The 13,766-nt window shown below is 49.0% G+C and overlaps 2 protein-coding genes across 5 annotated transcripts; both read right to left on the reverse strand.

Moving 5' to 3' along the window:
* Positions 1 to 6,203: 6,203 nt before the first annotated feature.
* Positions 6,204 to 10,271, reverse strand: TMEM239 (transmembrane protein 239). 4 transcript variants are annotated; one of them, XM_033185882.1, is made up of 3 exons: positions 10,081 to 10,271; positions 9,444 to 9,939; positions 8,430 to 9,021 (listed from the first exon to the last, which is right to left on the reverse strand). In XM_033185882.1, exons 1-2 carry the CDS (start codon positions 10,145 to 10,147, stop codon positions 9,470 to 9,472), a joined length of 537 nt encoding a protein of 178 aa, XP_033041773.1. In that variant the 5' UTR covers positions 10,148 to 10,271; the 3' UTR covers positions 8,430 to 9,021; positions 9,444 to 9,469. The 4 variants fall into 4 exon arrangements, with proteins under 4 accessions (XP_033041771.1, XP_033041773.1, XP_033041772.1 ...); XM_033185880.1 differs by having other exon boundaries at positions 6,204 to 9,976; positions 10,067 to 10,271; XM_033185881.1 differs by having other exon boundaries at positions 8,430 to 9,939.
* Positions 10,272 to 10,378: 107 nt separating this feature from the next.
* Positions 10,379 to 11,458, reverse strand: CUNH20orf141 (chromosome unknown C20orf141 homolog). Its single transcript, XM_033185885.1, is given in 2 exon segments — positions 10,379 to 10,953; positions 11,047 to 11,458. Coding segments are annotated over 2 exon segments (498 nt in total). The 5' UTR covers positions 11,307 to 11,458; the 3' UTR covers positions 10,379 to 10,715.
* Positions 11,459 to 13,766: the final 2,308 nt, after the last annotated feature.

The raw sequence follows: 13,766 nt of genomic DNA on the forward strand, positions 1-13,766 counted from the left end.
CCCCGTCTCTACTAAAAATACAAAAAAAAAAAAACTAGCCGGGCGAGGTGGCGGGCGCCTGTAGTCCCAGCTACTCGGGAGGCTGAGGCAGGAGAATGGCGTAAACCCGGGAGGCGGAGCTTGCAGTGAGCTGAGATCTGGCCACTGCACTCCAGTCCGGGCGACAGAGCGAGACTCCGCCTCAAAAAAAAAAAAAAAAAAAAGTGGTTCTACAATTTTACATTCCCACCAACAATGTATGAGAGTTGCAATTCCTCCACATCCTTGCTGGCACTTGGTATGATCAGTCTTTTTAATATTAGCCGTTCCAATAGATGGGTAGTGGTATCTCCATTATGGTTTTAGTTCACATTTTTCTAATGACCAGTGATGTTGAACATCTTTTCATGTGCTTATTTTTCATCTATATATCTTCTTCTGTTAAGTATTTTTTCACATTTTTCTCTCTCTTTCCCTCTATCCCCCTTTTTACATATTGGACTTTGAGAGTTCTTTATTCTGGATACAAGTATTTTGTCAGATATGATCTGAAAATACTTTCTTCCAGTCTGTGGCTTGGCTTCTTTTTTTCTTAACAATGTCTTTTCAAGAACAGAAGTTTTTAATTTTGATAAAGTACAGTTAATCAAATTTTTCTTTTGGATTTTGGATTGTGCTTTTGGTGTCATATCTGAGAAATCTTTGCCTAATCCAAGGTTACAACTATTTGTTTTCTGTGTTTTCTCTTCGAAAGTTTATAGTTTTTGGTTTTACATTTAGGTCTATGATCAAATTTGAGTTTATTTTTGTTTATGTTTTGAGTTTTATTTTGTTTATGGTGTGAGGTATAAATTGAAATTCATTTTTATATGAATATACAATGGTTCAGCACCATTGGTTGAAGACTATTACCTTTGCACTTGCATTGAGACTCACTTGTTCATATATGTGTGGATCTAATTCTGGACTCTACTCTGTTCCACTGGTCTGTTTGTCTGTCTTTATACCAATACCACACTCTTTTGACTGTAGCTTTATGAAATCTTGACATTGGGAAGTGTTAGTCCTTCAACTTGGTCCTTTTTTTTTTTTTTTTTTTGAGACAGAATTTTGCTCTTATCTCCCAGGCTGGAGTGCAATGGTGCGATCTCGACTAACTGCAATCTCCGCCTCCTGGGTTCAAGCGATTTTCCTGCCTCAGCCTCCAGAGTAGCTGTGATTACAGGCACACGCCAGTACACCTGGCTAATTTTTGTATTTTTAGTAGAGATGGGGTTTCACCATGTTGGCCAGGCTGATCTTGAACTCCTGACCTCCTCCAAGGTGATGTGCCCGCTTCAGCCTCCCAAAGTGCTAGGATTACAGGCTTGAGCCACCATGCTGGGCCTCAACTTTGTTCTTTATCAAAGTTATTTTGGCTCTTCTAGGTCCTTTACATTTCCATATGAGTTTTAAAATCAGCTTGTTAATTCCTATAAAAATGCTGCTGGGGTTTTGATTGTGATTGTATTGAATATATGGATAAATTGGGGAAAATTGACATCATAACAATATGTCTGACCCATATCTGACCCCATGCACAAAGTATATCTCTTCACTTATTTAGGTCTTTAATTTTTCTCAGCAGTATTTTGTAGTTTTCAGTATACAGGTCTTTCACATCTTTTGTCAGATTTACCCCTAAGTGCTTCATATTTTTCTATTCTTAGAAGTAGTCATTTTAAAATTTTTTCTATTCTGATTGTTCATTCCAAGTACAGAAAATACAATTGATTTTTGTATATTGACCTTGCATCACAACCATGACTGTGTACATGTGTTAACTACTTTGTCAAATTCACTTCGTTCTAGTAACTTTTTTATAGATTTCTTTGGATTTTCTACGTAGATGATTCTTTTGTCTACCAATAAAGACAGTTTTACTTACTGCTTTCCAATCTGTGTGCCTTTTATTTATATTTCTTGTGTTATTGCAGTGGCTGGGACATTTAGTACAATCATTGAATAGAAGTAGTGAGAGTGGACATTCTTGTTTCTGATCTTAGGTGGAAAGTATTCAGTTTTTCCACCATGAAGTAGCTGATACTACTACCAAGATACTAGCTACAAGTTTTTCATGGATGCCTTCTATCAAGTTGAGAATATTTCCTTTTATTCCTAGTTTGCTGAGAGCTTTTGTCAGGAATAGATGTTGTATTTTGTCAAATGCCTTTTCTGCATTTATTGAAATGATCATATGGGCTCTTTTTTTTTTTTTTTTTTTGATAATTTGGTGAATTACATTAGTTGTTTTTTGGATGTTAAACCAAACTTGCATTCCTGGTTTTTAAAAGGAAAGAGGTTGTGCAGTTTGAAGATGATATAGTATTTCCTCTTCCTCTAAGAAATCACCCGAGCAAAAGTGAAAATGAGAAACAGAAATGCAAATATCATATCTGATGAGACCTTGGAGAGCAGAAACTCCAAACAAATTAGGTGGACAGGTTGCAAAAAAAGCAGTGGAAATTGATATAAATTGATATAACAACTTTGGAGATGATTGGGCAACATTTACTAAAGTTGAACATTTGCATACTTTATGACCCAGCAATTCTGGTGCAAAAGAAATAAGTGACTCTGTCCACTGAAAGACTTAAAAATATTCGTAGATGTTTTATTGATAGCCAAAATCTTGAAACAACCCAAATGTTCATCAATAAGAGAACGGATAAATTATTGTATTTTCATACAACAGGATAGTCCACACTAATAAAAAAAGAACAAATTGGCCAACCGCCATGGCTCACACCTGTAACACAAGCATTTTAGGAAGCCGAGGCAGGTGGATTGCTTGAGTACAGGGGGTTTGAGACCAGCCTTGGCAACGTGGCAAAACCCCGTCTCTACACTAACAACAAGAAAAAAGCACAAAAAAATTAGCCAGGCATGGTGATGGGTGCCTGTAGTCCCAGCTACTTGGGAGACTGAGGCTGGAGAATCGCTTGAATTCAGGAGGCAGAGGTTGCAGTGAGCTGAGATCATGCCACTGCACTCCAGCCTGGGCAACAGAGAGAGACTCCATCTCAAACAAAACAAAACCATAAAAGCAGTTTAATAAAAGAAACAAAAATGTAATTCACTGAAGAAACAGAATACAGTAGAATAGTTCTCATAATATATATAGAAAAAGCAATTTTATAATTCAACATCCATTCTTGACCAAAATTGTTAGTAAACTAGGTCTTGAAAGAAATTTCTTTAACTGAATAAAAGTTAACTACCAGAAATCTACAACAATCTACATAATTCTTAATGGTGGAAACTTAGAAGCAAGCAGTTCGTTTTAAATCAGTATCAAGTCAAAGATATCTGTGAACAGCAGTTCTATTTGCCATTGTCTGGGAATCCCAGCTTGCACAGTAAGATGAGGAGCACACAGGAAGAGGCCCTAACCTGATAACATCTGTCCTTTAGATTGATGTGGTCTCTCAGTTTAGAGAGGTTCATAACTTTCATACATGTTACAAATATTTCGCAAGGATACAATGTCACATATTAATTTTTAAAACTGGTATTTTTGGGGTAAGACATTTGAAGACACAACCTGGAAAATATGATAGAACCAACAGATGTTAAATCAAGTTCTTTTAAGATGGAAAATATTGGCCGGGCGCGGTGGCTCAAGCCTGTAATCCCAGCACTTTGGGAGGCCGAGACGGGTGGATCACGAGGTCAGGAGATCGAGACCATCCTGGCTAACACGGTGAAACCCGTCTCTACTAAAAAATACAAAAATCTAGCTGGGCGAGGTGGCGGGCGCCTGTAGTCCCAGCTACTCGGGAGGCTGACGCAGGAGAACGGCGTAAACCCGGGAGGCGGAGCTTGCAGTGAGCTGAGATCTGGCCACTGCGCTCCAGCTCTGGGCGACAGAGCGAGACTCTGTCTCAAAAAAAAAAAAAAAAAAAAAGATGGAAAATATTTTCAAGGTAGGAAACTATCACCGCAGAGTAACCCCAAGTCTTTCAGCAAGCCCCAAAACCTCTGAAATTAACCAGTGTTCACAGTTGTGTTTGCTTTCAAAAACGGAGGCTGGAAGCCAGTAACCACAAACAAGCCACAAGATGAGAAGGGAGCTCAGCAGTGCTACCCTGACCTCAATCCTCGCCTCATTACCATATTGTAATCTCTCCGGCGGGGCGGGGGGGAGTGGGTGAGGGGATGGGGGGTGGAGGTGCACTTTGCCGAGGCACATAAAGTGCTGGGGTGAAGGAGAGACTGCACACACTCCAGTTCTCCCTGGAAAGCCCCATCTTTCCAGGAATCCCCTCCCCCAGTCTCTGCCTACTACCCTAAGACATCTTACAAATCCCCCTTCGCCCTACCCCTTCCCGCAAGAAGGTGCTTTGATCTCAGGCTCCTTCTACATTCCTTGATCAGTGATAAAGTTTCTGCTCTGCTTAACCGAACCTGGTCTCATTCTATTGGCATGAACGGCACCAAGCAGGGAAAAAAACCCACTGGGATCCAAAACCCCCTTGAGGGTCGGTAACAGAATCAGCACAAAGGATGCAAGTATGAGTTCCAGAATACAGATGAAAATGCTCAGCAGAAAAACAAACAAACAAACAAACAAAAAAAAAAAACTTGTCCAAAAGTGGCTGCATCCAGACCCTGTCGGATCCTCACAAATGACAGCTCTTTACCTCAGGGCATTTGATAATATCAGGCTCAGGTTGTGCCAGGAGTCGGAGTCCCAGCTCAGTTGGCTATATCGGGCTGTTCCTTCTCCAGGGTTCTCAGGAACTCTGCCGTCGATGCCTCGGGGTCTCTGGTGAGGGGGAGAGGCGGCAGGCCGGCGATTTGGGGCAAGGGGTGAGAGTCAACGGAGCTGCCACTGTGATGACAGTGGCCCTGAGATCCCTCTCCTTCCCCTCCCGCCCCGCCCTAAGTGCCGGTGTCTTAGCCTGTGGGACATCCCTTCCCCCGCTCCCTCCTCCCACCCCCGCCAAGCCCGCCCCTTCGTTGCCAGAGCCAGAGGGCTCTCCTTGCGCGCCGTCGGTCCCCAGTCTGTTCGGCGAGTCCGGGGACTTCGATGCTTCAGGGCCGCCAGCACATTCCCGGTGTGGATGCCCACGACCTCCCAACGGGGCCGAGCTTGGGATTTCCCTCCCAGCCTCAGACCCTGGTCTGTCCCTCTCTGCCTAAAGGTCATCGACGCCCTCCCGCTGTCGCCCTCGCCCCTGTCCGCGGGCTTGAGCCTGGGGGAGAGCAGTGCCCTCGGCGCTCCGCAACCCGCGGCCGGCCTCCGGTGTCCTCACAGGGTCCCCACCGCAGGGGATCCCCCACCACGCCTTCCCCTGCCTCGGAGTAGCTGCTGTCTGACCAGGCGCTCCTGTCGCCTCAATGCATCCCGCCCGACGTGGCCCCTTCCCTCCCGAAGCGTCTGTGACCACGGCCTCAATGACCTTGTCCCTGCCCCCGGGCGTTGGTCTAGCGCGCGCTGCACAGGCGTCCTCCCCCTCCCTGAGGACCCCGTCTCCTCCTTCCTTCCCTGGGGCCGGCTGCCCCTCCCCCCACCCCCAGCCTCACTCAGCCTCTCCCAGCCTCCCGCTTTCTCTGCACTCACGAGTCTGAAGGAGAGCACCCCCCTTGCTGTCTCCCGCAGCTGGCCCTTGGAGGTTCCTGGATGTCGCACGGCTTCCTCCTTTCCAGGACCCCTCTCCTTCCCTGAGTGGCCACTGACGCTCCATCTCTTGAAGAGTTACCCCTCAGCAGCTTGCGCCCCCTGACACCGCCTTCCCTGTTCCTAGGGGCGGAGGGAAGCCCTATTGCCCATCCCCCACCCCCAGTATTCCCCAGCACGTGTGTGCACCGCTGTAGATCCCTTCTCTCCTTAGACGCAAGGCCCCTCTCGCTGACACCGCCTCCGCTCCGGTTCCTTATGCTCTCCTTGACCTTATTTTTCCGGCCAGGCCGAAGTTGTTGCTGGATCCCAGGCTCACAGTCCAATCCCATGAGAGCGGCCTACCGGGTGCGGTGGGGGAGGGCAAAGACATCCACGCAGCAGCCCAGGTCACAAACAGGCGGATAGGAAGGCTCGCCCTTCTTGGTCCAAACCGAATGACTTAGAACTCCATCATTTCACCATGCCCATTCTCCCCAGACTTGCATTTGTAAGCCTTTTAACGCTAAATGGACGACTTTTTCTACTTTTAAAGGAATTTCAGAAATTATGTTGATGGTATCACGTTTCGCCTCTGCAAGCTCTCTAGCTTTATTGCCTGTTACCTCTATACCCTACTCCCACTTGCCTGCCCTTAGAGTTGTCCATTCTTCTGTTTATCTTCCGTTTTTATGTGTTCTTGCCAAAAAGTGTCTTGTTTTGCTGACTTACCTTTTACATTTGTGTAAAAGGAATTGTATTCTCATTCCATTTATTTTTCAATGCTAAGATTTTAAGATTAGTTCATGTACCTTCTGCCCCTTCTAACTGTTGCCCCTTGGGCCCATCTGCGTTGTTTTACCCTTCCCTTTAACTACCCTGCTCCCACTAGTAACAGTGCAATAGGCATTCTCATAGTACCCCCTTATGCTTTGCTTCTCAAACAGGGTGCAATGTATCACTTGGGAATCTTGTTAAAATGCAGGCTTTTGGCCAGGCACCGTGGCTCATGCCTGTAATCCCAGCACTTTGGGAGGCTGAGGCAGGTGGATCACCTGAGACCAGGGATTCAAGACCAGTCTGGCACCAACATGGTGAAACCCCGTCTCTACTAAAAATACAAAAATTAGTTGGACTTGGTGGCAGGCGCCTGTAATCCCAGCTACTTGGGAGGCTGACGCAGGAGAATCACTTGAACCTGGGAGGTAGAGTGCAGTGATCCAAGATTGCACCACTGCACTCCAGCCTGGACAACAGAGCAAGACTCTGTCTCAAAAAAAAAAAAAAAATGCAGGCTCTGATTCAGCCGGTCTGGAGCAGGGCCTGAGACTACAGTTCTAACCAGCTTCCAGGTGATGCCTATGTTGCTGATTCTGGGACTACATTTTGAGGAGCAAGGCCCTTATGGACCGCTGTGAAAATTCATTCTGGGGTTCTGGGTCCTAGGGTATATGCTGATCTAATATGATGAGTATTGCCCATCTGCTCTCCAGTCTGGCTGCACCTCCTTACCCCATACCAGCTGGGCAGAAGGGTAAAAGGTGTATATTCTGTGAGGAAAGGAAGAAGGTCTTCTCCTTGCTGCTGCCCACATCCCATCCACCAGTGCATCTGGTCAGGGCCCAAAACTCCTCTCCCCCTTCATTGGAATGGACTCAAGGCTCCAGAGCCACGTCACTGGCTACCAATGCATGGCCAAGTCAATGATGGATCTAGGCCAGGCAACCTGGTCTCTGCCCTCACCACACGGGATCCTGAATCCTCAGCCCGCCAGACATCTAGATTGGTTTGACTCATAACCTCCCTAGGCCTGGGCTTTAGCTCTGATAGGAGCCCTTGAGAAGCCATGGGGTCTTCAGTTAGTCAGGTTGTTTGTGTTTCCTTTGCCCCCTTCACCTTCTCGAGTAGCCTGGTAGGACTCAGATGGCCTGGCCTTGCCACTGGCAAATGGCTATCCTGGGCCTGACTTCTCATCTCTAAAATGGGATGGTCACAGCATAGCTATAATTTGTGGTGCTAGGAGCGGTCCCAGGTCCTTCACTCATATGCCAGAGCCCTAAGACAGGAGTTCTTGCCTTAGTTTTATCCATGAGGAAAGTGAAGTTGAGGAAGGTTTAGCAATTTCCACTAAGGGCATGGAGCTAGTAAGTGAGAGTGCTAGTATTCAAGTCCAGCCTCAGTTCATACACCAAAACCCATCTAATCATGAGACTATGTCAGCCCCATGTCCTACCTTGCTCTCGCTACCAGGCCATAATGCAAGGAGAAATACAAAGAAACAGAAAGGAAGGACTGGAGCTCGGGTTTTGGCACTGATGCTGAAGGCATCTAATCAGTGGCATGGAGGGTTGCAAAACTCTAAGGCAAAAATGAACTAGGATTCTAGGGGCTAACCCCAAGGCCCTGAGTATTTATGGGGCAAGAGAAGGGGACCTTGGGTCTGGGGTTTCAAGAGCTAGGATTTTAGGGTTATATATAAAGCAGGGATCAGAACTGGGCAGGAGCTGGGGATGGCCAGGGATTGGGTGGTGGTCAGGTGTGGATAAAGTTGTCTATCATGTACCTTACTTGGTAATAACTCAATGTTTTGTTGGAGGGGCCAGCAAGTGAACGAATGGCCAGCATTCAGGGCATCAAAGGATTGCTCTTTCCAAAGCCCTTCTGGTGCCTGAGCGGCTTGCTGGGTCAGTTTTGGAAACCCTGGGGCTGTGCTTTCCCCACTTACACAGCTGTGCAAGCATCTCCTGGCACTCAGCCCCAGGCCCAAGCATTTCATAATCAAAATAGTTCAGCATCTGTGCATTTTGAGATTTCATGGCACATGACCTTTTATATCTTGTCCACACTTAACCAACCTCTTGTTTACCATTTTAGGGCCAAAATTCTATCCAGGACAGCGAGTTGATCTGAAAGCCCAGAGAAGCTTCCTGTTCCTTCAACAGTCTTTGGGGTCAAAAGATCTTTTGAGCCTACTGAATGTTCTTAGAGCTAAAAACAACATCTTACAGGTTTTTGATTTTTACAAAATGCTTCACAAATAGATACTGTCTTTGACTCACAACAACCCCATGACAGAAGTGGCCCACCTAATATTGAGACTCAAATGAATTAATTGGCCAAGGCCACACATTGTGTAAGTGGGTGAAATGAGACTTCTTGATCATTTTTCCATAACGGACCTTGGGATTCTTAGAGAGTGAGTAGGTATTGTCTGACCCCAGTTGGCCCGTTTCTCAGACTTGGGGATGCGGACTGAGGCAGGAAGTAGGAAGTCTAGGGAGGAGGATGCCTGGGCTGCAAGGTTTGGAGAACGAGGGAGTTGAGGTCTCCTGGGGCTTCTGGCCAGCCTTCTCCCTGATAGATTTTTGTCACTGGGACCCTCTCTAGAGTCTGTGGTTCTCCTGGAAATGGAAAGGGGATTGCTGGGAGGAATGGCAAGGCCAGGGGTGCCCAGGTAGAAGTTCTCAGTGAGTCTGAAGCTGAGACAGCTGAGTGGCTGTGAGAAAAAGATGCTGTCAGTTGCCAAGAGGGCCCCACAGGTATCATCACATCCATATGGGCGCTGTCAGTGGCTTGGTCAAGCTCTGCCCCTGGCTAAGCAATTTCCGCCAATGGCTAAGCCATCTGTCCTGCCCCCTCTTCTCAAAGGCCCTGGCCCCTCACACCAGGAACCTGCAGCATTGACTTGAGGAAGGAGTCCGGGGTCAGGCCAGTCTACCTGTTCGGGACTGGGGGTCTGGGGCCTGCCAAGGCAGGGGGCCCTTATCCCATTGCCCTCCCTCTCCCCACAGGGTCTCAGGCCCTAGGCCAGGGCTCAACAGACACAGGCAGTGGGATGGGGTTGCCCTTCTATTGATCCAAATCCTGAGTGTAGCCTGGGTGAGTCATGGAGGTTAGGAGGCCCACGAGGCTTAGCAGTGTGGAGAAGAGCAGCAGGAAGGAGGCCGTGAAGAGGAGGGCAGGCAGGGCACTGAGCACCAGCAGCAGGAGAGCCGGTAACAGGTGGCGCCATACGGCGGCCACGACGGGCCACAAGGAGCTCAGCAGGTAGGATCCTGTGATGAAGAGTGCATGGCACAGCATCAGTGCCAGCAGCAGGTAGAGTATCCCCTCCAGACCCCACAGCAGGCGCTGCAGCAGTTGCCGCCAGTTCGAGGTGCTCCACCACTGGATCCAGCTCGGGGGCATGTGGCTCACCCACCAGCGCACCCAGCCGTGCCTTGTGACCCAGGCTGACCAGGGCACTGCCTGCTGTGGCCCCTCGCCAGCCCCGATGGTATCTGTCTCCACTCGCAGCTGCTGCATCACGGCTGGTGCACCTGGGGAGAGGGCCAGGGTCTTGGAGATGCTTGGGACCTCGGGGCAGGGGGCAGAGAGGGGGTATAGGGGTCAGGAGGGCACCAGTGTGGGTGGGGTGGGGCAACAGAGTTGGGGTCCGGGACTTACCTCTGGGCAGTTACCTAAGTCATGTTGCTTCCTGCAGCACCCAGGACGGCCTGGCAGGCAAATCCAAGTCCCCACTCTCATCTACCCCCACCCTTCCCAGAGGAGCTCCTTTGTGACCCGGGCTGGGGTGGGGTCCAGCCAAGAGAGGAGTCACTGCAGGGTGTGAGGCCCACCCGAGTCCCTCTGCACAGACCCTCCAGGCTGGCAGGGGACCCTCAGAGCCCCGCAGATGTAGTTTCTCATGCTTTCTCATGGGAAGCCCTCCCAGGATCCTTGTCCCTTCCCTGCTTTCCCTGCTGGCTGATACCCACCCCTTTCCACCCTGCTCTCTTGCAAGTCTTTCTGTCTGGACCTTCATTCTCTAGAGCCACAGAGGAGGCCAGAGTGACTGCCCCCAACCCACAGGCTCTGAGATGGCTGCCACATTCTTCTCCAGGCTCCCTGGCTTGTATCCTGCCTTCTCTTGTGGCCCCAAGACTCAGACCCAGGTATTTGATACCTACATTATGGGACTGGAGGTCCTGTGAGGTTCAGGCTGGGAAAAAAGGGGTATTGTCCCCCCTGCCCAGCCAGGAAGGAGAAAAGGGGGCCTGAGGAAGCAGGGTGGCCATTGTATATTTGAAGGACACTGAGTTGTGGGGAGGGGCTCTCAGGCCCAAGGATGGAGGCAGAAAGCCAGGCCAAGCAGGGTCAAGGGCATGCCGCAGGCTCTCAGGAGCGGGCCCAGCCCCATGAGCAGCAGCAGCAGCGCGTCCTGGAGGCTAAGTTGTCCTGAGACTCTCCCCATTTGCAGGAGTAGAGCCTCCTGCTGTCCTGGACCCTCACCGGCCCCCTGACTCTGGCCCCTGGTGAGAAGTTTGTGCTATGGCAGAGTGCGACCTGTGGGCCTGTGGAGAGAGAGGGTAGCGGCTGGGCTTAGGGAAGTTGTCCACTGGCCTGCCTGCCTACAATGCCCACCTGCCAGGCTGTTGCCTGCTTACCTATGGAGTAGGTCGAAGGCGAGGAAGCTGACCAGAAGCAGCAGCAGGGCTGGGCCAGTTGTGGAAAAGACTGCCCGGATTGTCAGCCCTAGTGCCCCCAGCCCTAGGACACTGTCCAGGAGCTGGGCCCATTTAGGGCCCCAGGAGGACACACGTGGATGCACTGGAGTACCTGACCCCTCCCCAGCACCCAGGTCCCTAGGAGGAACTGGGATCGGATCCTCAAGGGCTTCGGGTCTGGGTAAGCAGAGCCGGGTCATGGAGGGAGGTGGAGGTGACAGGAAGAACTAGTGCTGAAAAAGATTACAGGAATGGGAGTTGGGGAAGGGGTAGGGCCCTGGCAGATACAAGGGTAAGCTCAGAGTGGGGAATTAGGCTCCTGCAGAGTCTCCCCCACCCCCACACCCACCCACCAAACCCTCCTCACCTCCTCCCACTTTGGTCAGCATTCTGGGACTGGGCACCTGGGGCATTGTGACTTGTTGCCAGGTGGGGCCATGGGGTAGGGAGGGGGCTGCTCCTGCTGCTGCTCTAGCCTCATAAGCAGCTGGCGGCCTAGGTGGGGCTTAGCTGGGAAGTCAGGGATTTCTGAGAACTAAGACTCATCCTCTTGCCTTTGCTAATTCTCTGCCCTAGGGCCCTCCCTTGGGGATCTGAGTTGTCAGGAAGGCATTCTAACTCCATTACTATTTGGGCATCTGTCCAAGGGAGCGAGGTCTGCTTTCTTCTTCCTGTGAGTTTGCAGAGCTGCATGTCCAGGGGCAAGTCATTCAATATCTCTGTCCCCAGCTATCTTCCCTGTGGGTCCTTCTGGGGGATTTTTCAGGCCTGCAGTTCCAGATTGCAGAGATGGGCTCTGCCAGGAGACTGCCTGAGGCGTCTGGGGCTGGGCTGTCACATAACCTGCTAAATGGGGGTGGGAGAGGAGGGGGCTATTCAGGTGCTCTAAGCATTACAGTTTATAGGAGGTATTATGCATACTGGGGTTCCAGTAATGAGGTAGAGGATATGAATTTAAGAGGACTATGACCTAGTAACCCCCATATTAGAGGTTAAGGTTACACTCTGAGAATGGAGTTATATGAACTTATAACTGAGAAGGGAGTTAGATGAATGGAAAATGAATATATAATGAAGGGGTTAGTCACCTGGATTATCAGTATATCATATTACACTGATAATCTGTAAATGGGTGGTAGCCATAGGGGTCCAGTGCATCTCAGTTTAGTGACTTGAGAGGCAAGAGTGGAAATGTGTCATAATTAAAAGAACTTAATCTTTGCCTGCATATCATACTTTGAAGGAAAACTGGTAGGGGTGGCAAAAGGGGAGACAGTGGCTATACAGCCCCTAGGAGAGGAGGAGACAGAACAAGAATCAGGCTGCATATCCACCTCCAGCAGGCCTTGCCCAGAGACCAGTGTCACCAGCCCTAGCGACCATGCACTGATTGCCCTTGCTCTGGCTGTTCTTGCTTATCCAGCGCTGGACTTTAGGAGTAGATTTGTCCATAATGGGATAGGGTATAACAGAAGATCCCAGAATTTTTTTTTTTTGCATTAAGTTCCAATTGTGTTTGTAAAGGAGCATTAAGGTCTAAGATTGCCAATTCCCTGAGCCTGATCAACCCTGGATACATCCACACAATTGCATTCCTGGACATACAGACCTGGGGAGCATGTCCTGACGAGTCCACCAAGATGAGGCTACTCCATATTGCAGGGCATGGGGGGATTGGAGAGACTAAAGCTCCTTAAAGATTTACTATGCACCAGGTGCTCTCCATGCATGTATAGGAGGGTTCTGTCTGTGATTTTCTCAGAGTTTATTTTTTATTCAACAATCATTTATTTAGGTGCTTCTTATGGGCAAGGCACTGTGCCAGATGGTGAGTGTATTAGGCCATTCTTGCGTTGCTATGAAGAAATACCTGAGACTGGGTACTTTATAAGAAAAGAGGCTTAATTGGCTTGCAGTTTTGCAGGCTGTACAGGAAGCAGGGTACCAGCATCTGCTTCTGGGGAGGCTTCAGGAAACTTCCAATCATGGCAGAAGGCAAAGGGTGAGTAGTAGCAAGGGAGAGAGTGGTGGTTGGGGGAGTTGCCACACACTTAAACAACCAGATCTTGAGAGAAGTCACTCACTATTTTGAGGACAGCACCAAGCCATGAGGTATCCACCCCCGTGACCCAAACACCTCCCATCAGGCCCCACCTCCAACATTGGGATTTGAGATTTCAACATGAGATTTGGACGAATATTCAGACTATATCAATGGGTCATAATTTCTAAAAATAGAATCTGAGATGGGGATACTTGTACACATGGTTTATTGAGGGAGTGCTCTCAGGAGGAAATCTTTTTTTTTTTTTTTGAGACAGAGTTTCGCTCTTGTCACCCAGGCTGGAGTGCAATGGCACCATCTCAGCTGACTGTAACCTCCGCCTCCCGGGTTTAAGCGATTCTCCTGCTTCGGCCTCCCAAATAACTGGGATTACAGGCACCCGCCACCACACCCAGCTAATTTTTATATTTTTAGTAGAGACAGGGTTTCACCATGTCGGCCAGGCTGATCTCAAACTCCTGACCTCAGATGATCCACCTGCCTTGGCCTCCCAAAGTGCTGGGATTACAGGTATGAGCCACCCTGCCTGACCAGAAGGGGAAGATTTTTAAAAATGAAGAGACTCTTCAGAATTGAAGGGCATGATTCTCTAGAC

This window comes from Trachypithecus francoisi, unplaced genomic scaffold, assembly GCF_009764315.1.
Source record: "Trachypithecus francoisi isolate TF-2019V2 unplaced genomic scaffold, Tfra_2.0 Lachesis_group21, whole genome shotgun sequence".
NCBI classification, from domain to species: domain Eukaryota; kingdom Metazoa; phylum Chordata; class Mammalia; order Primates; family Cercopithecidae; genus Trachypithecus; species Trachypithecus francoisi.